Consider the following 22852-nt stretch of genomic DNA (forward strand, 5'->3'; position numbering starts at 1 on the left):
AACACATACCCACGTGCTCACAAGCACAGGCCGTCAGAAAGATGAATGCAGCTCAGGTTCTGGAGGATTTAACAATAATCATCATTGATTTTTCTGGGACATAAAGCATTAGACTGCCAAAATCGGAGGATAAGGACATTATTAAACCATAACACATAATCAAATAGCCAGGCTTTATGGGAAACTCTTTGAAAACGTACCCTTTGGGTTACAATTACCGCACATCATTCCAAATTTCAGTAGTGATTTATGGTGCTCTTTTATTTTTGGTGTGATGACACACATTTTATTTTTGTACCAGCTAATATTTTGTCGTAAGCAAATTCATGATTATACGTTTCATAGAACTCACAGGGAATGCTTTTAACCTTATAATACCAATTGTGTATTAACACCTAGCACTAGCATCACAGTAGTATGAGGCTATAATGATGATGACACTACTACTATAGACAGTGACTTATTATGGAGCCTTGTATATGCCAGACACTGTTCTAAGCAATTTGCATACGTAAACTCATTGGATGATCGCTCATGGAAAAGGGATTTAACCAGCAAGTACTTCCCGACAAGTCTCCCTGCTCTTGTGTGTCTTCCCCACCAGACTGTATGGCTCCTCAACATCAACCATGAAGGAAGCATTTGGAAGAGATGAAGCTGGACAGGGAAATAGTTTGGGTCACAGTCTGTGCGCCTGTTGGAGCCATTGTCTCTTAGTTTCAAAGCCTCCCTTTTGTACATGCTTTGTTACACTGCTGCCAGACTGCAGTTCTTACTGCTCCTTTCAAGATACTTCCTACTCAGCTCTGAGAACAGGAAGCACTACAGGGAGATGAGGCAGAAGGAAAACTGGAGGGACTTCCCCCTTCCATTTTAAAGCTTGTTTGTGTAAGGAATGTCCTGTTAATGACCCTCAGCTTCACAGGCAGTACATGCCACAGGCATTGTTTCCTTCTTAAATGTCTGGGAGCCAGCTCCTTGGGAACCTTCCCCAAGATGGTAACCCCATCACCTTCTTTTCTTCCCCACCCCTGAGGAGAGTAGCTGTTTGTTTATCTGAACTGTACTTGGTACCAGAAGATTCTGAGATTTACTTGGTCATGCTCATGCCCTTTTAATAACCACTGATCTTTTTTCCAATGGGAAATGAGATATTAGTAATTTATAATATGAAGTCATATCACATTTAACTAAAATTATTGCTTCTTGTTGACCGTAAGCAAATATCCTGAGAACCAAGTGTCCTCAAACCTTAACTTTTGCAGTAGTTATGAGGACTGTAAGAACTGTGGGTGGGTGGCCTCTTCACTGGAGAATCCAAAGACAGAAAAGTGTAAGTTCATGGCTTTTAATCCTTGGTTCAAATAATAGAGAACAAAAGAGCTTTTACAACAATCTTAAAAGAATTTCTCCTTTCTTGTATTTGAAGGGCTGGCTTCTCATAAAATGTAAGAGGCACATTTTAATTACCGTATTTTGCTGTGTATAATGTGCACTTTTTGCCCACATTTTTGAGGGAAAAATAATCCTTATACATGGATTATACATGGGTAGCACTAATTCCATGTCTATATAAATGTTCTTAATTCTTTTACTTATGCTTATGCATTAAAAATGGTCTAAAAGGCAATAACAATATCCATATGCAAAATAATACCCTGGAATATGATAATCAGTTTTGTTTTTAAATAGAAATAAATTAAATTTGAATTAAAGAATAAAAATAAAAGATTTTTTTCCTGAAAGTTTGGGCCAAAAACATGGGTGTACATTATACACAGCAAAACACAGTAATGCTGGTTGTAGAATTATAACACTTGCCGGCCTCTCATGAGAATGGACACTAGCTGGGAAGGAAAGTGGGGCTGGACATTGCATGGTGCCATCTGAGTGGACTCAGACAATGCCGAGCCTCTGAGAAGTCCAAGGCTTTCTGAGACTTGCCTAGTAGTGGAAGCAGTTTGCCTTCCCACGTGTGAGGAGACTATCCCGAGAGTGTTCAGTCATTCTGTAAGGTGAATTGCTCCAAGCCAACAAGCCGAGGTGCTGACTGAGAAGGAGGGTAGTGGAAGAAAGCCATTTAAATCAACTACAGTCACGTAACCAATGATAGAAATGGGGGCTGTGAAAGTTATGCATATTTTATCCCTCGGTTTCTATTGTTTTCATAGAGGGAGAGAGAGTTCTGTCTATCCATAAAGCTCACATGGATATTTAGACATATTAATACTTGCCAGCCTGGGCGTGGTTCTCAGCTACAGCCCTTGAGGCCACTTGATTTGGAACACAATTATCTTCTCTTCACCTTGATTTCTCATCTTTAAATAGAGATAATAGTAGCATGTCCTTTACAGGTTTGTGAGCGAGATTGCATGTATGATCGCATATAAAACGATTAACACCTACCTAGCATTTAATTGGTTACTGTCCTTGCTAAAAGAAAAGCAGGCCCTGGATCAATGGACTAACTTAATTTAGATAGAAAAGCATAGTAATGGAACAAACATCAGTTGTAAAATGGAGGGACCTTTATTTAGAGCATAAAGTCTGTAGACTTTCAGTCTGTAGTTTCAAATAGTGCAGAGATTTGGCCATGAAGTTAATTAACAGGGAAGTTGGGTACAGATCTCAGGCTCCTCACCCTGAGTAGAATGCTGTTTCTATTCAAATGTGATTTGTTTGGCTGCAGAATGTGTGCAGTTTCCTTCTTTCTGGGTGAGCGCTGAGGATGATCTCAGCGATGTTAAGACCCGGCAACAGCCAATGAGGGGTTTATGGGTTTGGACAGACCGCTGCTTATGCTTTCTCCTAGTCCTCGTTCCCATTTCCCCAAGGCTATTCTATAAGGGGGCGGGGACATGGCTAGAGTTAGATTCAGGAAGAGATACTATGGGGATTTTTCAACTTTATTGATATATAATTGACAAACAAAATCCCAAGACATTGAAAGTGCACGCATGATGATTTGATACACATATACATTGCGAAATGATTTCCCTCGTTGATTTAGTTAACATCTCCATCACCTTACGTACCCATACTTCCCTTTTTTCCTTTTTGGTGACAACATCGAAGTTCTATTCTCTTACCAAATTTCAATACAGCATTACAACTATAGTCATCATGTTGCACATTAGATACTCAGACCTTATTTATCTTTAAAAGTGCATGAGTGAGCAGGAAGGAGATGTAGGATTGACTATTTGGATATAAACTCAAGTTCGTCTTTTTTATTGTTGTTCAATTACAGTTGTCCCCATCCCCCCACCCCTCTCCCCCGCCCCACTCACCCCCACATCCCACATCCAGTTCTCCCTCTCCCCCATTGTCTTTGTCCGTGGGTCCTTTCCACATGTTCCTTCACTTAACCCTTCCCTTTCTTTCTCCCATTATCCCTGCCCCGACTCTGGTCGCCATCAGTTTGTTCTTTATTTCCACGTCTCTCGTGGAGCGTGGCCTTCCCTGTCTTGTATCTGTTAGAATCACCGGGGACACTAACACTGGGGAAGAGGTAACCATCTCATTTCTCTGTACTTAAGGAAACTCTGCTCCCTTGTTTTATTAGCCAGATAACCATGTTCACGGTCGTTTTATTTAGCGGTATACTCAGAAAGGTAGAAAATACAAGATATGACCACAGTCATAATACACAAGGCTACCTTCTAATCACTATTTTTTCCTATAACTTCGTGGAATTATAATGAACATATTATTTTAAAAGGGAAGGCTTAACAAGATAAAGCGATGTTGTATCGCAGTCCAACTAGAGCTATATACATATGCATACATAATTTATAATCGATGTATAATTCATCTGTATATAAACACCATACTTTATTGAGGCAAAATAGCACAGCAAGGTTAACAACAAATGGCTAAGCTCAATACGGGCTTTGCAATGCCACCGAAAGCCACTTCACTAGCATAAAGGCTTCCACCATGCTGGTAGTAACCTACTGATAAATATTCACACTATTTATATTTTGCTCTTTTGAAAACTAAGCCAAAATAAATATATTTTAAGGCAACCTTTGGAATTGTCAGCCTTTCTTATTTTATCTGTTTTGTGGTATATGCTATTCACAGTGACATTTAAAATATTGAACAAGGAAGAACAAAGATGGGCAAAGTCACCTTGAATCAATCTTGTCTTCTTATAAAATTTCTCTCTGATGTACACCAAAGTCATATTTTATTAAATTTATGGGGGTGACTTGGTTAATAAGATCATATAGGTTTCAAGTATATACTCCTATGATACACGATCTGTGTATTGCATTTTGTGCCCACCATCCAAAGTCATATATTTTAGCAACCTTCAACTCCCAATTTGGAGGAGTAATATTATTGCTTTTTGGCTCATACCTGCTTACTGAAAGCTCTGCATTACAGATTTTCAATTTTGATTTCATATTTGGAAAAGCATCTACACAAGTCTCAGTGCTATTTTTTAAAACAAAATCCAGAAAATGAGAACTTATATAAGACAGGTGCCCTGTCTGTGAGCTATTCAACATTGCTGCTCACTTCCATTGTGTCTTTGGAAAGATAAACTATCCAGTATACAAGGTTGAATCCTGCAAACGCAACTGGGAAGAGAATCCGAGAGTACTGATCTATTTTGCTGGTGCCTCCAAAGGCTGGAGAGAGCGGCGGGGGCGTGATAGGAGTTGATGGTAAGACGGGAACCCTGGTGAGGACATGGCCGGCCTCGGAGGGTGGAACTATCGGTAAGGTCAGGGAGGTAATTCTTTTTTTCAGATGATACTTGGAATCAGGATGCTGTGGGAAAAAGACATAAATAGTCAGCCTATGTAAAGAATAGAGACTACTTTTTTAGATTCATTTTTTTCATCATTGATGCATCTCTATTGACAACTACTCTCTGAGACAAAAATATCAGCAAATTTGTTTAGTATTTGATGGTAATGCTTTTCCAAGAAAGCAGTGAAACAATTTTTTAATTGATTTGCTTTCATCCAACATCCTATAATTTAGTACATCAGCAGTTGATGCCAAGCGTGTTCCACATCCCAGAGACCGTGTTGTGCAATTAGAAGGAGATGAGCCAGGGCACAGAGCGTATCCACCCCTGGTTACGGTAGACCGGCAGGGCAGTGAGTGTGGCCAACGAGAGGGGATTTCAATTTGGAATATGTAGATGTTGGTTCATATAAGAAAATAACCGCCTCGTTAATTGATATCATTCTCCTGACTCCATTCCTAGCCTACGTCACCATCTTTGCACATTCATAAATTTGAACCACTGAGATTAAGGAAATGTATATGAAGGTGCACGTGTGCGTTAAAAGCCAGTGACAAAGTATAAATACCCTGAGACTGAATAGGATGACGATCGATCCCTTGAAGTACAACTGCCTCTTAGCTCAGAAGTTCTATATTGAGAGCATTCTGCTTCCTATTCAGAAATTCTCCACTGGCTTCCCTCCATCTTAAGTGACCAAAAAATGATTCATTTACCAACCTCAGAATTGTTATATGCTCTACTCTATCATTAAATTTTCTGTTCCATTGAAATCATAAGACAATCAATTTTAGTCCTGAAAGGGACACTTAGCACACGGAATGGTAGGCGAGAAAGCCAAGACCCAGCAGAGGGAGAGCGCTGCCCCCGCCCCCACCCCCACCCGGTGGCACAGCTTGCTTCATCCCCAAACTGTCTCATCTCGAAAGCCCCAGGCTTCATGCAGAGTCTCTAACTCTGGTTGCCTTTGATTGCTTTTACGAGGTTGAAGACTGGGCAGCCTTGCTCTGATTCTCTTCTTCGCTGCACCCTGGAATAGTCGCTCTCCTTGTGGGCAGCCCGTCCTTGCTGGGCCTGTCCTTCAGACACCTGCTGCGCATCATCCCTGCTCTTGTAAAACCTCCTCGTGTCCTCCCTGGCAGCACAGTCACCACTTTGTCGCCTGGCAGGGAGCGTTACTCACATGGGCAGACCCCTGTGGTGTCAGCCTGCAGCTCTGCAGAAATGGGGAGAGGCCGTCACCTCCCCTGTGCCGGCTGAGCCACAGGACCAGAATGACCCACCGAGGCAGTGACATTTGGACTGCAGTAAACAACAACCCAAAGAGCCTCTTCTCTCTATATTCTCCCTCTTGAATTTCACTGTTTGATTTGTTTGATTATCTAAATAATCATAGTTATCACAGAACATTCAAGCCCACTGTGCTTTTAGGCAGAATCTGTTTCTTCACCCAAAGCAAAAATGAATCTGTGAAGTCAAGTCTAATGTGTTAGGACCGTGGTGAATTTCAAGCAATGAATATCTTTGTTATCTGTGGGCTTAGTATTGTGCTAGGCACTCTGGACAGAACTAAATAAATTACAGGTCTTGGAGGTAGGAGGTAATTAAAAATAGTAGAGGGACCAGTCTGCTGATCTGGGACAGAAAGTAAGTGAGATTTCCTGTTAAAAATATCCGACAGGCAAGGACTGCTGTGCCCAGGGTCACCAGACATCGATCGTGAACAGGACCAGAGTAGCGGCACTTTGGTCTGAAAGCATGCTGCTTCTTTTAGAGAATTAGCACAGCACCATTGTATGAAAAAAAAAGCTTTTATCATGTGTCTAAGATTCCAGTTTGAATTTCCACTCAGTAAATATGTTATTAATATATTCTCCACCTGACACAGCAAAATGTGTCACTGTTTCATTCTCCAAGAAGCACCCTCCTGCCAGATGTATGGGATGTTAAAATATTTTACTCTAGCAAAATTTCTAAGGATCATGATGAAGTTGAAAGAGGGCAAGCCTTCAGAGAGATTTCCCTTCTAAATTTGTCTCGGCTTTTAATATCGCACATTGCCTGTCAGAACCCTGTGGCGTTTTTTCTTCTTTTTTTAGGAAAAAAAGGGGGCAGACATTAAAAAAGTTTATTGACGTGAGAAAGTAACTGTAAAGCATAATCTGCCGTAAAAGTCTAAAGCATTATTTTATCTCTCTCTCCTTTTTAGAGATTTGGTGGGGGCAGTTATTTGTCAATCTCGGCATTGTCACAGTGTCAGAAATGGCTTAACATGAGGTTGCCAAACACACCTTGTCCAGCGTTAAGCAACATCATTCAAGTCTAAGCACCGTGCAAAGTTTAAGCACATTGGCATTATTAGCCTGGAATTAAAGGTTCCCTACAGTAGGATTGCCCCTTTCCTCATTAGTTTCCCCAGTCTCTATGGAGGGTTGCACAAGAGTCGAGAGACCAGACAGTCAGAAAGCCCTAGGTTGCAGGTCTGCATCTACTACTCAGCTGCAATGCAGCTTAGACAAGTCACAGAATTCATCAACTCTCCCGACGCTTCAATTTACTGCCTTTAAAGTGATTTGTTCTTTTCCTTAAGAATTTGAGAAAGACTATGTTGTACATAGACGCACACACCTTGTACACTTTTTCACTTGCTTAGCTGCTGTGACTCTTTTAGCTATTCTAACATACTTCCTCGTAAATATTACTGTTATGCCTTATCACCTTCCCTGATATTAATGGGAGAGGGCATATTATTGTCATGTGTATGTGCTCTACAACGCCTAGCCAGCACATGGAACATAGTATATGCTTAATAAACACACAGTGGATCCAAAAGTGAGTGTAAATCTAACCATTTTTCAAGATTCTTTCAGTAGCCAGGCAAAAAAATAAATAAATAAAAGGTTATGATTATATTACATTATATTTCAGTGTATTATTTTGCATTAAGTGATAAGTACCATATCTAAATGCTTACTATTGGCAAGCACTGCACAACACTTTGCATGTGTTATTTTGCTTATTCCTAGGAGGAAACTGTAATGTAATAATGTTATTTTCATTTTAGGGATGAACAAATGAAGGCTTAAGCAGGAAGCTCACACACGTAATAATTGTCAGATTCAATTCCTCTCAGATTCCAAAGCTCATGCTCAACAATAACTGTTTCTTCTCATCACAATGTAGCACCCGGTTTTTCAACCACAGAGCTATTGACATTTCGAGTAGGCTACACCTTTGTGGGGGACTGTTCTGTACGTCATGGAATGCGGAGGAGCCTCCCTGTCCTCTCCCCAGACCTCGCCAGTATCCTCTGGGGGAAACTCCACCTTCCACTGAGAATCACTGGTTAGAGTTACAACTCTCCCACTGCCCAACAGTCATTGGAGGGCTTTCTAGCAGGCAGCAAATAAGATATGCTCAAGGAAATGCATGAAGCTTGGCTAGCTAATACATGTGCTGGATAATCAGCTCCTGGATAATTGGGAATTCACCGTGCAGGAGACTGGATGCCAATTTAAAAGAATCACATTGGATTTCTGAAATGAAAAGAAAGCCAATTTTCCAAGCCATTCAAGCTACAGGTCTGCATCAGACCCTGCCCTCCTGTTCATTGTGAGCTCAGCAGCTTCACTTGATGGTAAAATAGGCTTTTGTGGAGTCCAGATGAGGGCTCAGCTTGGGGCTGTCATTGTTTTGAGTGGAACACCTGTGGTTTTGCATTTTTCCGGGGCTCCCCTGCTGCTGAGTGCCATCCTGCTCTGGGTATTTTTAGAGCACAGCTTTGTTTTAATTAACAGCATATTGCAAAGGTACTTTGAATCAAACTGGACTTTACGACAATCAATTATTCGATGCAGGGATAAGGCACTTGGGAAATACTTAAAGCAATTTTGATATAATGTTCAATAAGTCTGATATATTGCAAAGGAGGGGGCGCTGGGTTACCACGCAAGAGACAGGTTTGAACGAGGGCTGCATTCATTCCTCAAGGAGCTAACACTGCACCTGCTTTTACAGCCAGCAAACAGGGGCATCAAAAATATGACAATTTTTTTGAAAATGCCTAGCGTTTAACGTTGTTTAAAACTATCAGATTATTTTAAACTAGTCTGTCACTATGGAGAAAATAAGTACTCTGTCAAATTATCTTGCACGTATACTACAGCTGGTAGGTTTAAAAACCGAGCTGAACCCAGAATTTCTAGAGAGAAGAAGCTTACTGGCAGTGATCTGGTGAGTCCATGGTGCTAGGGGCCTGTCTGGGAACCACATGGGAAGGTTCAGAGGGTGAAGAATGGAATTTTAGATGGGGATTTGATAGCAGGTACCGGGAAGGAGCTCACCACCTGCCCAGCCCAGAGTCTCTGATGGTCTTAATATAGCCCTTAATGCTACTGAGTAATGTTAGAATTACTCAAACAAATCTTGGCAATATTCAGAGGTAAATCTCTCAGTATCCTCTGCTTCATATCTCTCTGTAGGTCGGGGCAACATGGCAATGGCCCAGCAGACAGTCCAGGCTTGAAGAGGGTTCAGGAAAAGACATATGTCTTATTTCCCTCTCTATTCCCAAGTTTCTAGCAGCTGACTTAGCGCTTCTAGAGCAGGACCAGGCTCGTGTTTCTGTTCTCTGATTAGGCATCACTTCCTCCAGAGTGAGGACCGCGCCAGTCTGAGTTAGGTACCCGTGCGGGACTCTTTCTCAGCCTGCCACATACCTAAACACGGCCGTTATCACATCATATTGTCATGGCTCATTGATTTGTCTTTCTTCCTGCTCAGGAAGAAGCTCCATGAGGAAAGAGGCCCTATCAATATTACTCATTGATATATCCTCAACATTCTACTCTAAGGCTATGGCACATAAGTACTTCAGAAATTTAGTGAATCCTCAAGTACTCGATAAATGGGTGCCAGGTGAAAAGAATAAATGAATGAATAATACAATCACTATAAGTATAATTCTCATCCTGACCAATGACATTTCGGTCAATTTTGTTTGTAGATCATTTACCAAAAACACCATACCTCCACTGAAAAAGAAAAACCACATTGGATGTGTTGATGGGTCGGTGGGGAGGGAGGGTTCTTTCAGGAATAAGTAACAAGAGCTTTGACTTTTAAAGTAACAAGGAAGCTAGCAAAGCATTAAAAAAGAGATCAAGGTCCAAACTTGGTTTTACATGCAGAATAGGTATACCTCAGACACAAGTTCTGAAACACAAAGACAGGAATGACTCTCTAAGGCCAAGATAACGTACCAGATAAAAACAATAAGGAAAAATACTGTATCAATAGAAAAGAAATTATGGACAATTCCTTCTCAAAACCTAAAAAAAATAAAGTCTCTAGTTCCAAGTGCCTTAAAAACAGAAAAATAATTACTCTATAGACCACTTCTGAGGTTTTGGTTTTAGGTATCCCTTCCAGTTTCAAATGCCTGAATTTCTTTGTCATTATTATATTGTAAGGTCAAAATCAGTGATAAACTTTTCTCTACATTCATTGGAAGTAGTTTCTTTTGAAAAGCAATGAGTCCATTAAAATGTACAACTTAGAATCACATAAAATATCCAAGCACTTATTTTATTTCAGCTTCACCATCGGCTTGCTATTCCAATGTCCAAGTTACTCAAATAATGTTATTTTGATTACAACTGCATAGGCATTTTTAAATGCCATGGTATTTGAAAGGAAAAAATGACCTTGCAATCATAATATACCATTGTTATAAAAATTGCAAATATATAATTTCTGTTACTCTACATTATATAAGGCAAACAGCCAAGTTTTGACATAAATAAATAAAATAGAAATGTTCTATGTAATCACCTGTATTTATTTTTGACATCTACAAGATTTGTATTGTTAGGTTTAATTATTTTTCTTTTTCTGTTTATACTTTGACGTAGGTTTTCAGAAAGGAAATTCTACCTTTCATTGTGTTAAAGTATTTTAAGTAGATTCATGTTTACAGATGTATTTTTCATTAGAAAAACGGAAACTTGCCAAACAAGTACTTTGAAATTATATAAATGCAGTATTTTACCCAGCTTCTCAAAGGACTTGTTCATTGTGTTACTATTTTAGAATTGCAAAAAGTAGTTTGTATGAAGACCTGGTCTTAAATTATATCTTATTAATAAATTGAACCTCTAAAATAATAGACTAAGGGAATAATAACTCCACTTTTCTAAGGATTTGAAATAATATTCCAATCAGTAATATATATTTTAAAAGAGTTGAGGTGAAGAAGTTAGTCTTTCTTTTTATTTCTTTGTTAGATCAATAAGCATATTTGAAGTAATTGGAGTTATTTTTTTATCCTGTGTCTCATGAAGTTCTCTTTTAATTTTTACTATTTCTCATGCAGCAGACTGTTAAACTGAATTTTGATAAACATTATATTCTGTTTATAGGTGTATGTTATTATATAACCTTTGGACAATATGTCCATTATATACCTATGTAAATATAGATGGCTTGTGACATAATTACTTGTTTTTACAAACAAAATAATTCTCAAAAATATTTGGAATTTATTTTTTCTGAAACAAGTGATTTTCAAGGACTGAATCTTCAACTAACACATTTTTGTTTCAAAATTTATATATTTGCAATCTTTGAAAACTTATCTATATTTTAAAAAATCATTAAGTCAAGGAAAGAATTTTGGGGATGATCTCAGCTCCATTCTGAAAATATTTGATGTCTCAGTATTGCAGGAATTGTTGGGGAGGGCGTGGCCTCTGTAAGGTTGTGGAGATCAGAATTCTGAAATCAATTCCTGGTTCTTCTACCAACTAGTAATTCCTACCTTTCCTCTCTGACACTCTGTTTTCGATTTGCAAGTGAAGTAATTAGACTGGGTCACTATATGACATTTTTTTCTTTATTAGTAAAAGATAATCCAAGAAAAAATATCTTTAAATTATATAGTTCCATTTATCATAGGAATAACCTTATTTTATTCCTTGGATAAAATGCAAATTCTCAAGTAAGTTTCTTAGTTTATCAAAGAGAAAAGTTTCAGTGAAAACTTGTATTGTTTTTCAGCCCATAAGTGCCTGAGTATTTCAGAAGTAAAATCCAGATTGCTTTAAAATTTTTTTATCACAACAGTTAACTGAGAATTAGCTGGACTGCATGTGGTTTGATGATTTGGAAATATTAATTAATGAGAATTGGTTAGTCTAAGGAAACTTTCAGTTTAAAGTATCTGCACTACTAAATTTTACAGAGCAGAATATTCTTCTTTGCAAGAGCCACTGTGTTTATATAAACTGTATTTAGAGTTTATATAAAAATATATACTTGTCAATCAGTTCCATAATCCACTATAAAAGTGTTTGCAACTTAATGATTGGAAAAATTTACTCATATGTAAAATTGGAATTTGAGGGCACACGTATTACCTTGAATTGTTATTGCCACCATTTGTTATTTATTCAAAACACCTTTAGGGACCAGAGCTTAGTCACAGCAAGTCAAAACTTAATTCATATAGATATTTCTCACTGATTATGTCTTTGAATAAAACCATATTTATATCCATATTTTAATATATTGATATGACCATGAAAATCTTTCCATATGAATCAAAAACTTGGCTTATGAGTCAGCATTCATAGAACCTAATACATCTTCCCCTCATGAAATAAACCAACAAGCAGATTTTTAATAAAAATTGTCCATTCCTTAGGATTCCCTGTGCGTTTCCTTCAGACTGTGAAGTCTCAAAGGGTCATTAAGACCTTTTTTTTTTTTTTTTTTACTTTATTCTCCCTGGTTGGTTGAAGCGAACCTGTTCAAAGCAAACATCTAAAAGCTCAGCAGAATGCGCTTGACTTTGAAAGCCTGGGATGAGCCAGCCCCAGTGAGGGTGATGATGAAAGAGGATGTCGAAAGTTTAGGGCAGAAATAAATGAAGGATTGTTGCAGCCTTTTTCCTGTGAATCTGGAAAAGCAGTTGGCCTTGGAACCAGGCTTATGTAACTCATGCTCAAGTAACAGTACTTTTGGACTCTCTGGTTATTTGTGATCACTGTCTGCACTACCTTTTTTTGTATGGTGCATTAGCTTAGTAAAGTAAACAATTACCAAGACAATCTCAGCTTCCAAGCGCTCAGTCGCTTTGCATACTGTCCCTGGGGGTGAGGCTGCAGGCTGCGCCTTCCTTTTGGCCTTCTGTGTCTGAAGGTTGGTGAAGTAGTTGACAGCTGCGAACTCAATAAGAGCAGAGAAGACGAAAGCAAAGCACACAGCTATGAACCAGTCCATGGCGGTTGCATAAGACACTTTGGGCAAGGAATGCCGGGCGCTGATGCTTAGAGTGGTCATGGTTAGAACAGTGGTGATCCCTAAAATGGAGAAGAACGAGAGATGCAGTATTAGCATTTGGAATGCAAAAATAAGCTGCAATGTTGGTGGCGTGGATGAAACATTCTCCAAATGTGATTTTTGCTAATATTTTATTTTGTAGTTGTTAACAATTACTTTCATAGGTATTATCATTTTTGTATCCTTAGTCCCTACTGTAGTTAGCTGTACATTGTAATAATTGAAAACATATTTTGAAGTGTTTTAGCTTAACTATTGTAAAATTCAAGTCATGAAAAATTCTAGTTGTTTATTTCCTTAGAAAACTCAAAGCAAATTATCACTAAAATAATAAAACCTTGAATTTCTGACCAATTGTCATAGCTGATAATATCTTTCATCATATTTAAGAAGTTTATCAAGTATGATAATGATCATAAATTAGGTTCCTCAATTTTTTTAAATTCCCACCTTGGTTTTAAGGTAAAATATTTACTAATGAAAAAATAATTTCATCTTTTATCTGCCAGCAGTTTTCTGTCTTGAATTATGACTTGGGGAATTTATATAATTTGGATATAATCAACATCATAATATAGATATTGTTTTATAATTTACAGAAAGAAACCTACTTTAATAAATTCAAAAGTCAAAATTCATCTGATATTTCAATTCAGTTTAGATCTTCTATAGGAACTGCTAAATTCACAATCAAGAAAACTCAGAGAAAACAGGTTTAGTCAGTGATGATATTTTTCTGTCACATCTCCTTTTCTTGTTTTGCTTAATCAAAACTAGTGAAATAGAGAACAGGGGGACAGTGACCAGAGGGGAGAGGGGAGGGAATTTCAGGGGAAAAGGGGGAGGGATTTAGAGGAACTAGTATAAAGGACGCATGGACAACAGCTAAAGGGGGGGTGGAAATGAGAGGGAGGTGGGGAGCACGGGGGGAGGTGGGTTGGGATGAGAGGAAAAGACAGAAAACTGTACTTGAAAAATAATTAAATTTAAAAAGTTATCTTAAAAAAACTAGTAGTGATTCTATACATCATAAATGGAACTGAATAGTTAGGTCGAACCATGGGAAATGAGTAATATTTAACTATTTTTAGACCTACAAAATAGCATTTTTTATGATTCAACCAAAATAATATGAGACACAAGTTATATGTTAGTGAGTTCAATAACAGCCTTTGTTTTTATGAATTTAGATGTCAGATTTTACATTTCTGCTTTTTCTTGGCTATGAAAAATCAAATGAAGATTTTTTTTAAAAACCTTCTTAAATAGGACATCCAAAAGTCACAGGAAACCAGCCAGAATTCTCACTGAGACGAATTTTTGGTTGACTCACTACACAACTTGCAATACGATAAGGGTCATTTTACACAATACAAGTGTCTGAATGAGATACGAGTCTATTTCCCTTGCGGACTGAAAAAGTGCACTGGTGTGAATATTTTCCTCAAGTGCCCAAGGCATGGGAGCTGGAGGATGAATGGGAATGGAAGCGAAGCATACCAAAGACCGTTCTGGCGGGGACAGACTCCTTATTAATCCAGAAAGACACCTGGGAGAGAACGACGGTCATGATGCAAGGCGTGTATATCTGTATCATGAAGTAGCCCATCTTCCTTTGCAAGTGGAAATAAACTGTCATTATTACGTATTCACCTGTTGGATGACACATACATCAATATTATTGCTGTTGACAGTGTGTCAAAAAAATGCAGCTGGGACTAAATCTCACAGGTCTTCAAATTAACAAGGGCTAAGGGTAAATCAGCAAAGGCATATTTTAATATGTAACAAAGGCATTGATTAGCAGATGATAGATCACATCAGCTTGTTGTTTTGGGTGGGGTTCTTTGTGTCATGTACCCTTTGTCTTTATTCCCAGGAGACACAAATCTTGATGTGCACCTGTTTGCAAAATCAACTTACGGAAAGCTACTCATCACTTCAAAACATCAAGCTTATCTGAGAATGGCTGACACAGAGGAGAAAGAGATCGGTATGATAAAGGTGCACACCAGAGTCACCTTGCAGGATTACCTGCGTGTATTGGTCAACTTCTCACCTGTGTTAGATTTAATTGTCTCACTAGATACCGTTTGTCCAATCAGATCATACTGGAGGAGGCTTGAAGATTCTTCTGGGACTTCAACTGAGTACAGTGGTCCTTTCTTCCATGTATATATGATTTCACTCTTAGGGTAGGCATCTGAATTTTTTAAACAAATGAAACATCATAGTGAATCTGACTAGTGGTGATATTTTTTTCTTTCAAAGAAAATATTTTTCTCTATAAAAAGAAAATGCAGGCATAAATTCTCTTTCATGCTTTTCTTTAGACAACTAAAACCTATGACTATGACAGATATGATTAAGTAAATATATTCTGGAATCGCAGTTTGGATGTTACAGTATTATTTCTCTTTTGCTTTCCAGGCTCTGATTAAAACCAAATAACTGTGTATTTTGAAGGCATTATTTCACTCTCAGAAGCTTTTTGTAACTTACAACTCCCAAACTTGAGTGGGCAAGCGTGCCCATCCATAGGAAAGTTAACCAGCTTCATAGGACAGTCAGCATTGATGGTAAGCCTAGGGGTATTGAAATAAATGACTCTGAATTAGTGTGATGGACAGCTCAGTTGTGCAGAGGAAGTAGAACTGGGGAGACCTTACCTCATAGTGTACAGAATGGTTCCATTCTGCATTATTCTGAAGAGTTTATTAGGAGTCGTCATGTTGTGAGCAATTGATTTTTTGCCATTCCTGAAAAAAGTGTCAGGTGTCCAGATTTTACTGACCATCAGGTTATTCAAACTCAGAATCTCAGTTGGTCCCCCGAACTTCAATCTCTCGTCAGTCCAGGTCTGGCGGAAGAAAACATCCATGGTGTATTCCTAAAAGAGAGTAAGATACTCATGCAGGCTGGGGAGCTGGTTTATTAAGAATGGTTTATTCACTAACTTATCTGTGCAATCCCTAAAACTTAACGAATAAAGCAAATTTTTATGGCAATAACCTATCAGGAAAGCTATAGTTTCAATGAATTCTTAATTTAGCTCAGCCTAAAAGTTTGTATTATTTTTAAAGATAGTGCTGGGTTATGCAAACTTCCCTTCTTAACCTTGACCATCTCCCATATATTTCTTTTTGCCAGCCAGCTCTCCATCTATCAACCTATCAATTCCCCAATGCTTAATTTAGGAGAAAAATATTAAAATACTTACAGTCTAGGTTTTGTGCTTCTCTCCTTACTATTATTTAGTCTAACCGTTCCCCTTAGCAACCTATCACCATCAGGAGTGTCTACGGGCATCACAATACCATTTAGTACAGTTCCAAGATGAACTTTACCAGGCGAGTGAACCTGGGCTATACGTCATAGGTATTTTATATTGTCCTCAGAGAACATTACAGTAAATGTGTCCATGAACACAAGAAAAGAGCATCCTTCAAGTATGCCTAATAATAATCATGAGTTTTAATTTGTGGCTTTTATGAAATAACATCAAAAATATTAAGAATGATGATAAGGTTCATTGCAAAAGTCAGTGCTACATATCAACATAACTATGTAAAAATATTGCCAGTAATTGCTTTATCTACTTTACATGTTCTTTTATGAGACCTATTACTATAAGTGGTGATTATATCTTTAAAGTATAATTTGACACAGTATATTAATATAAGAATTATCCAAGCTATACCAAGTCTCAATTATACAAATAGAAAGGAGACAAATTCATAAAATGAAATTCCAAGTATCCCCAGATTTCAAATAATACAGTAGAATATGGTTGTGGTCATTTGTACTTGGGTGACTCAGTACTCAAATGAGAAATATGATAGTAAAATAATTGAGGATTCTGGCTAATGAAGAGTATTAAGATATTTATCTCTTAAAGTTCTCCCCCCTGTCTCTTCCTCTGCCTTATTATCTTTCTTTTTCCTTTTCCTCTTTCTTTTCCTCTTTTACTTCTCTCCCTTTTTTCTCTTTCCTTCTTCCTTTATTCTTTTCCACTCAAAAGAGCAGACCATGAAAAAGTCTCTACAGACTTTTTATCCAAAATTAGAATTTCCCTAATAAAATGTAACGAGGCACTTCTTTAAAAAGTTATGTTTATTTCAGCTTTAGCATTTATATTTTACCTTTAGGGCAAAATGCTACCTAAGAGCTGTGAAAGCATTTATAACATGCTTTGTTCTAGAAAACCAGTTCAGGTTTTCATCGCCACTTACTATAAATACCCTTCTATGAACCCACAGCCATCTGTACCCAGAGCAGAGTCCCCAGAACACCCACTGGTCTATTCACAATGTAAAAGGTGAAATGCATTAGCCTTTCCAGTCACTGCCTTTACTCTTTTAATTCAATACACTGAAAATGATGTACTACCAAAAAAAATTCTATGCCTTAAGTTTCATAGACATTCTTAATATACTCTTACATGGCACCTTTATTGGGTTGTTTTGTTTTGCTACTTCAGACATTTACTAGGACTTCATAAAGAGGAGGAAATCTTTTCTTTGTAGGGAAGAATCGGTGAGTGACTTGTGGACAGAAGAGAGGATATCATCCTACAAAACCTGTCAGATTAAAGTGCTCCAGCAGAGCCGTTCATGGGGAGGATGAAACAGGCATCTGCTCCCATGGCAGAGCCCTCCCAGCCCGGGTACCCGTGTACCAAGTAATGGTGCCTGGTGACTATGCCCATCATCATCAGAACTGGGACATGGCCCTCTCCCCCAGAGTAAGTTACCCTCTTCACACAGAGCTCACTCACCATCTCCACATCCGACACGGGCCCAAAACTGGTCACATAAATGTCTGTTTTGACTTCAGTGACAGCACCTGCAATTAGCCCAGAAGGATGGGGGTAGTTATCCCCAGTGAGGTTGAAGGAACCAAACTGAATGATGCTACAACAAAGCCCCTTTCCATGGCCAGAATCTGCAGCCCATCCTAGAGCAATCCCAGTAGGGGGTCCTTGGGTTTTTCCACCTCTGAAAATTCACACCAGTTGCCTTATTTTGAATTTAATATGGTCAATTTGGGGCATTAAGGAAAAGAGGAGAAGTAGGTTATCACTCTAATGAACATTATAATAGTAACTAATGTATTGATGACTTTAATGGGACAAATGCTAAAAAAAAATATTGTTTTATACAGAGAATATAATGCACCATTCACACAACTCTGTGAAGCAAGCAGTGTTCACACACTCCCACTACCGCTGAGGAAACTGAGGCTCACAGACTTCAAATAACTTGCATATAAGGTCGCTAATTGAGGAGGGGCAGAGACTGGATGGGAACATATGCGTGGCGTATCTCAAGGACCCCAGCACTTTCCCACTCAGGTTCCTTTCTGAGGCCTCTGGGCCTTCCAATGGCAGTCAGGGGGAAGCAGAGTCCAGGTGCTTGGTCTACTAAAGGGTGTCTCTCACCTCCAAATCCTGGCCTGAGCCGATTGTCATAGCCTTCCAGCAAGTTGTCCAGGATCCGACTGATGTTCTCTGGGTAGAAGTTTCCTTCATCTTCAAGCTTCCCTAGGGCGTTCTCTACCCTGTGAGTAGACATGCAGTGATCCTCACTCCCAGCCTCAGAGAAAAATACACTGTTCAATCACCTTGCCTTCCCCACCACGACTACATGCTGCACCAACCAGGCTTTTCGTGATTTGGTATAGAAGTCACCCAGGGTGTGTGTGTGCTTTCCCTTTCCTCTCAGCTGGAGAGAAAAAGATCAGGAAAAAAAATGATCTTACCATAAAATAATGTACAGCCAGGGCAGCGGTGATGCCATTCTGCAGTGCACGGGAATGCCCACTCCGTCTTCCTCCTGGCTTATCCTCCCCGCTGACCAGCTTCCCTTTGCCAGTCAACTAGAGGAACCTCCTGGACCCTTCATATCCCTCCTTCTTGATTGCATCCAGCCAGTAGTCCAGTAAGATGGTGAGGTTGCCAGGGAAATTTTGAGGGTCTGCCTTGTTCCCTTTGTACCTGTTTTCGTCTTTTCACGTGGAACGCGGTGGCTCGTGGCCTTAGACTATGTCCTGGTGGACACTCAGTCTCCTCTGACTGACTCATTTGGGAAATGAGAGTCAGAAGGCACAGTGCATGGTTGGAGAGCAGTGACAATAATTGAATAAGGCATCAGGGCAGATTAGAAGGAAGAAATCCACTGCTAGATTTGGCATGGAGTTCGCAGAGCCCTGTGAGAGAATCTGGAAAGCAGTGGCATCTTGCTGATTGAGATTATGTTCCAATGGTCTTAGCATTTATTATTTCTATGGTTCACAGAAGGATTCCCATGCAGCTCTTACTGCTCAAAAGTCTAATGGTCCTGGGATCCTCTTGGTTTCTCTCTCTGATTTCATCAGCTTTCTTGCATCAGATGCTCCTTTCCTTTGTGTTCAAAAATTTCCCTTAACTATTCATTGAAACACCTTATCACACTGTCTAACAGCTCCTGGCCACCTTCCTGGTGGATTAATGTTTTCTTCAAGTGCTTTGCTGATCCTTCCAAGTCAAAGGTGTGTCCTCTCAAGCTAAGATACATAAATGGATCCTACCACTATTTTTAGAAACCTGACCAGTGTCACGAATGCTGCCTATAAGAAACAGTGTCTTGGAATAGCTGATTCCAAGAGTCCCCATGTAGAAATGACATAAGAACAAGGCATCTCCAGACATGGTTAATGGTGATTTTGCGAGTACAGTCTTACTAGGCTTGCCGCAGATCAAAAGTAAAATATTTGAACCCAAGAAATAACATTCTCCACCCAGTGTGGTAGGAACAAGATGGAGTAAACGAAGCATCTTTAAACATTAAAATTTTAATCTTTAAATTAAAAATTTAGCGCAGTAATGGAAAGCATTATACATTATTTATTCATTATTATATATTAATATGTATATATTAATTCAGAAACATAAGAATAGGAAGCAAAAGTCCCACTTCACCATCCTCCAGCCAAATCAAATCCACCCAGGATTCACCCAACTCACCCAAGTCTGTACCTTCAGAACCTACGTTCTGTGAAGGGGTTGGCAACTATTGCAGACACATAGCACAATCTTACAAGTCATTTTTGAAGACATGATGTAAGTCATTTGAGGAGCATTTCAACAGGTTATAACCAAGAAGAGACAATAGATACAGGAAGAATGCAAGATTGCCTATGAAATAGTTTTTTCATTAAATTTATTGAGGTGACATTGGTTAATAAGATTATGTAGATTTCAAATGTACATTTTGTGAAGCATGATCTGTATATTGCAGTGTGCACCCACCATCCAAAGCCGTACCATCTTCCATCACCACATATTTGCCCCCCTTTACCCTTTCCTATGCCCTACACCCCTCTTCCCTCTGGTAGCCACCGTACTGTTGTCTATGAGTTTCAGTTTTACGTTTCACGTACAAGTGAAATCATATGATTCTTGGCTTTTTTCTGACTTACTTTGTTTAGCTTGACATTCTCAAGGTCCACCATGTTGTCAAAAATGGAATATTTCTTTTTTTTACTTTATTTTTATTGTCTTTTTTCCATTACTGTTTATCCCCCCTTTACAGCTCTCTCCTCACAATCACCACACTGCTGTCCATGTCCCTGGGTCCTTTCTCCTCTTGGCTCGATCCCTCTACCACCAAACCACCCCTCTGCCAGGGCTGGCAGCCTGTCCTTTATCTCTGAGTCTGTCTCTGTTTTGCTTGTTAGTTCAGTTTGTTCATTAGATTCCACATGTGAGTGAAATCATATGGTGTTTTTCTTTCTCTGACTTTTTTTTTTTTTTAGTTAGCATCATGTTCTTCAGGTCCATGCATGCTATTGCAAAGGGTAAATTTTTCTTCTTTTTTATGGCTGAGTAGTATTCATAGTACATGTGTACCACCACATCATCTTTAGCCAGTCCTCTATCGAAGGGCACCTTGGGTGTCTCCGTGTCTTGCCAACTATGAATAATGCTGCAGTGAACATAGGGGTGCATATTATCTTTGTTAATAAAATTTTCAAATCAATAAGCACAAATTTAAGAGAGATTTTAAAAGATATCTAAAAGAACACAGATATATAAATTCAAGGTTTATACCTGTTTGACTAGTATCAGTTCAATATAACTTTATTATGTGCTTGTCATTGAGGTGACATCGGTTAATAAGATTATATAGATTTCAAATGTACATTTTGTGAAGCATGATCTGTATATTGCAGTGTGCACCCACCATCCAAAGCCATACCGTCTTCCATCACCACATATTTGGCCCCCTTTACCCTTTCCTATGCCCTACACCCCCCCTTCCCTCTGGTAGCCACCGTACTGTTGTCTGTGTGCTGAGAATATAAGAAGTTCTCAAAAATAATGCTCGCTCTCAGGAAGCTCACGTTCTAGATATTCATAATCAACATCATAGAACTAACTAGAGACCGAATGGTTAAAAAGATGGTTTATTAACTATGTGCTATGGAAACACGGAGTGATGAGGCAGTGTGTAGGGAGAGGGGATCAGTGATGATTTCATGGAAAAGGTAGCACTTGAACTGAGCCTCAGAAATTGAGTAAACTTTGAGTAGATTGGAAAAGGCCATTGCAGGCTGCATGATGAGCTCAGAGCTGTGGCATTTCACACTGTGTTTATGAACAACAAATAACTCCAAGAAACTGGAATATAGGCATCAAAGGGAAATGAACAGAGGACTGGAAGAGAAACCTGACTCCGAGAGAGGGAGACCTGCACACTTCTCACTAGAGATTCTGAGGGGAAAGCGTGGGCGTCTCTAGTAGACCACGTGGGGTTCTCTAAACTACCCATAAGAGCACCTGTGTCTATGAGAATTGCCCCACTATTTCATGGGGTGGGGTCTTTTTTGTCATACTACTTGATCCAGCTTCAAGCCTGTCAATTAGGACACTTTGCAATCAAGTCACTTGTGTTCTTGCAGTCAAGTGACTTAGGCAAATTATTTATTATCTCTAGACAGCATCTTCATCCCCTATAAAATGGGATTATGGGGTTCAGTGAGGATTAAATGAGAAATGCATGAAGGTGTTTATTACAGGGCATTTCTCTTAATGAACGAGATAAAATCATCCACCAGCACCATTACCACCATAATAATCATCATTGTCATCTCCATTTTTGGCCAGATCAAATCTTTCCTCTCCAGCATTTAGAAATGGAGTCTAAAAATTAGAGTTGATCTGTGTCATTCGCAAAGGCTGTCAGTGTTGGGGGCGACCTGTTTGGCCACATTCGTGCGACATGAGGAATAGCCATGGATAGAGAGAAAAACAGAAATGCAGCGGTTGCACAGAAAGAAGCAGAGACACGTCACTGAAACCAAAACCAAACGAACACCCTCCCATCCAAGTACTAACCAGGCCCAACCCTGCTTGGCTTCCGAGATCAGACGAGATCAGTGCATTCAGGGTGGTACCGCCCTGAGCTAACAGCTGGCTGTATTTCTGACAGCCTCTCAGGTTTCATTCCTTCACAACCTAGGTGTCATTTCTCTCCTTCAGTTCCGCTGGAAGCACTGTATCCTTATTACCAGATAAGTGGGTTAGTTTCACTAGCTCCTAAAACGAGCCATTTAATTCATAAAACTGTATCCCTAATTTAAAAGCCAAATTTCAGGTTATGAAGACACAGTATGGCACTTGGATGGCCTGCATGACCCACAGGAGAGCAACGCTAGGCAGGGTCGACTCCTGAGTGTATTTCCTGGGCTTTCCGGAAAGGAACGTGT

At 39.2% G+C, this 22852-nt stretch overlaps 1 protein-coding gene across 1 annotated transcript; it reads right to left on the reverse strand.

The window, feature by feature from the left end:
• Nucleotides 1-4506: 4506 nt before the first annotated feature.
• On the reverse strand, nt 4507-18909 carry GABRA6 (gamma-aminobutyric acid type A receptor subunit alpha6). The gene is made up of 9 exons (XM_037141745.2): nt 18866-18909; nt 18546-18664; nt 17883-17950; nt 15775-15995; nt 15608-15690; nt 15165-15308; nt 14606-14758; nt 12866-13125; nt 4507-4782 (listed from the first exon to the last, which is right to left on the reverse strand). The coding sequence occupies exons 1-9, from the start codon at nt 18901-18903 to the stop codon at nt 4507-4509; spliced, it is 1362 nt and encodes a 453-aa protein (XP_036997640.2). The 5' UTR covers nt 18904-18909.
• Between the last annotated feature and the right edge of the window lie 3943 nt (nt 18910-22852).

The sequence above is a fragment of the Artibeus jamaicensis genome, unplaced genomic scaffold, assembly GCF_021234435.1.
Source record: "Artibeus jamaicensis isolate MK-2021 breed Jamaican fruit bat unplaced genomic scaffold, CSHL_Jam_final contig_432, whole genome shotgun sequence".
Lineage (NCBI taxonomy): Eukaryota > Metazoa > Chordata > Mammalia > Chiroptera > Phyllostomidae > Artibeus > Artibeus jamaicensis.

Coding starts and splice junctions, on each gene's coding strand:
- GABRA6 (XM_037141745.2), bottom strand. CDS start 18,903: ATGGCATCACCGCTGCCCTGGCTGTACATTATTTTATG. Junction 18,665..18,865: donor TGGCTGTACATTATTTTATG/GTAAGATCATTT, acceptor GTCTACTCACAG/GGTAGAGAACGCCCTAGGGA. Junction 14,759..15,164: donor GACAATTAAATCTAACACAG/GTGAGAAGTTGA, acceptor GTCATCCAACAG/GTGAATACGTAATAATGACA.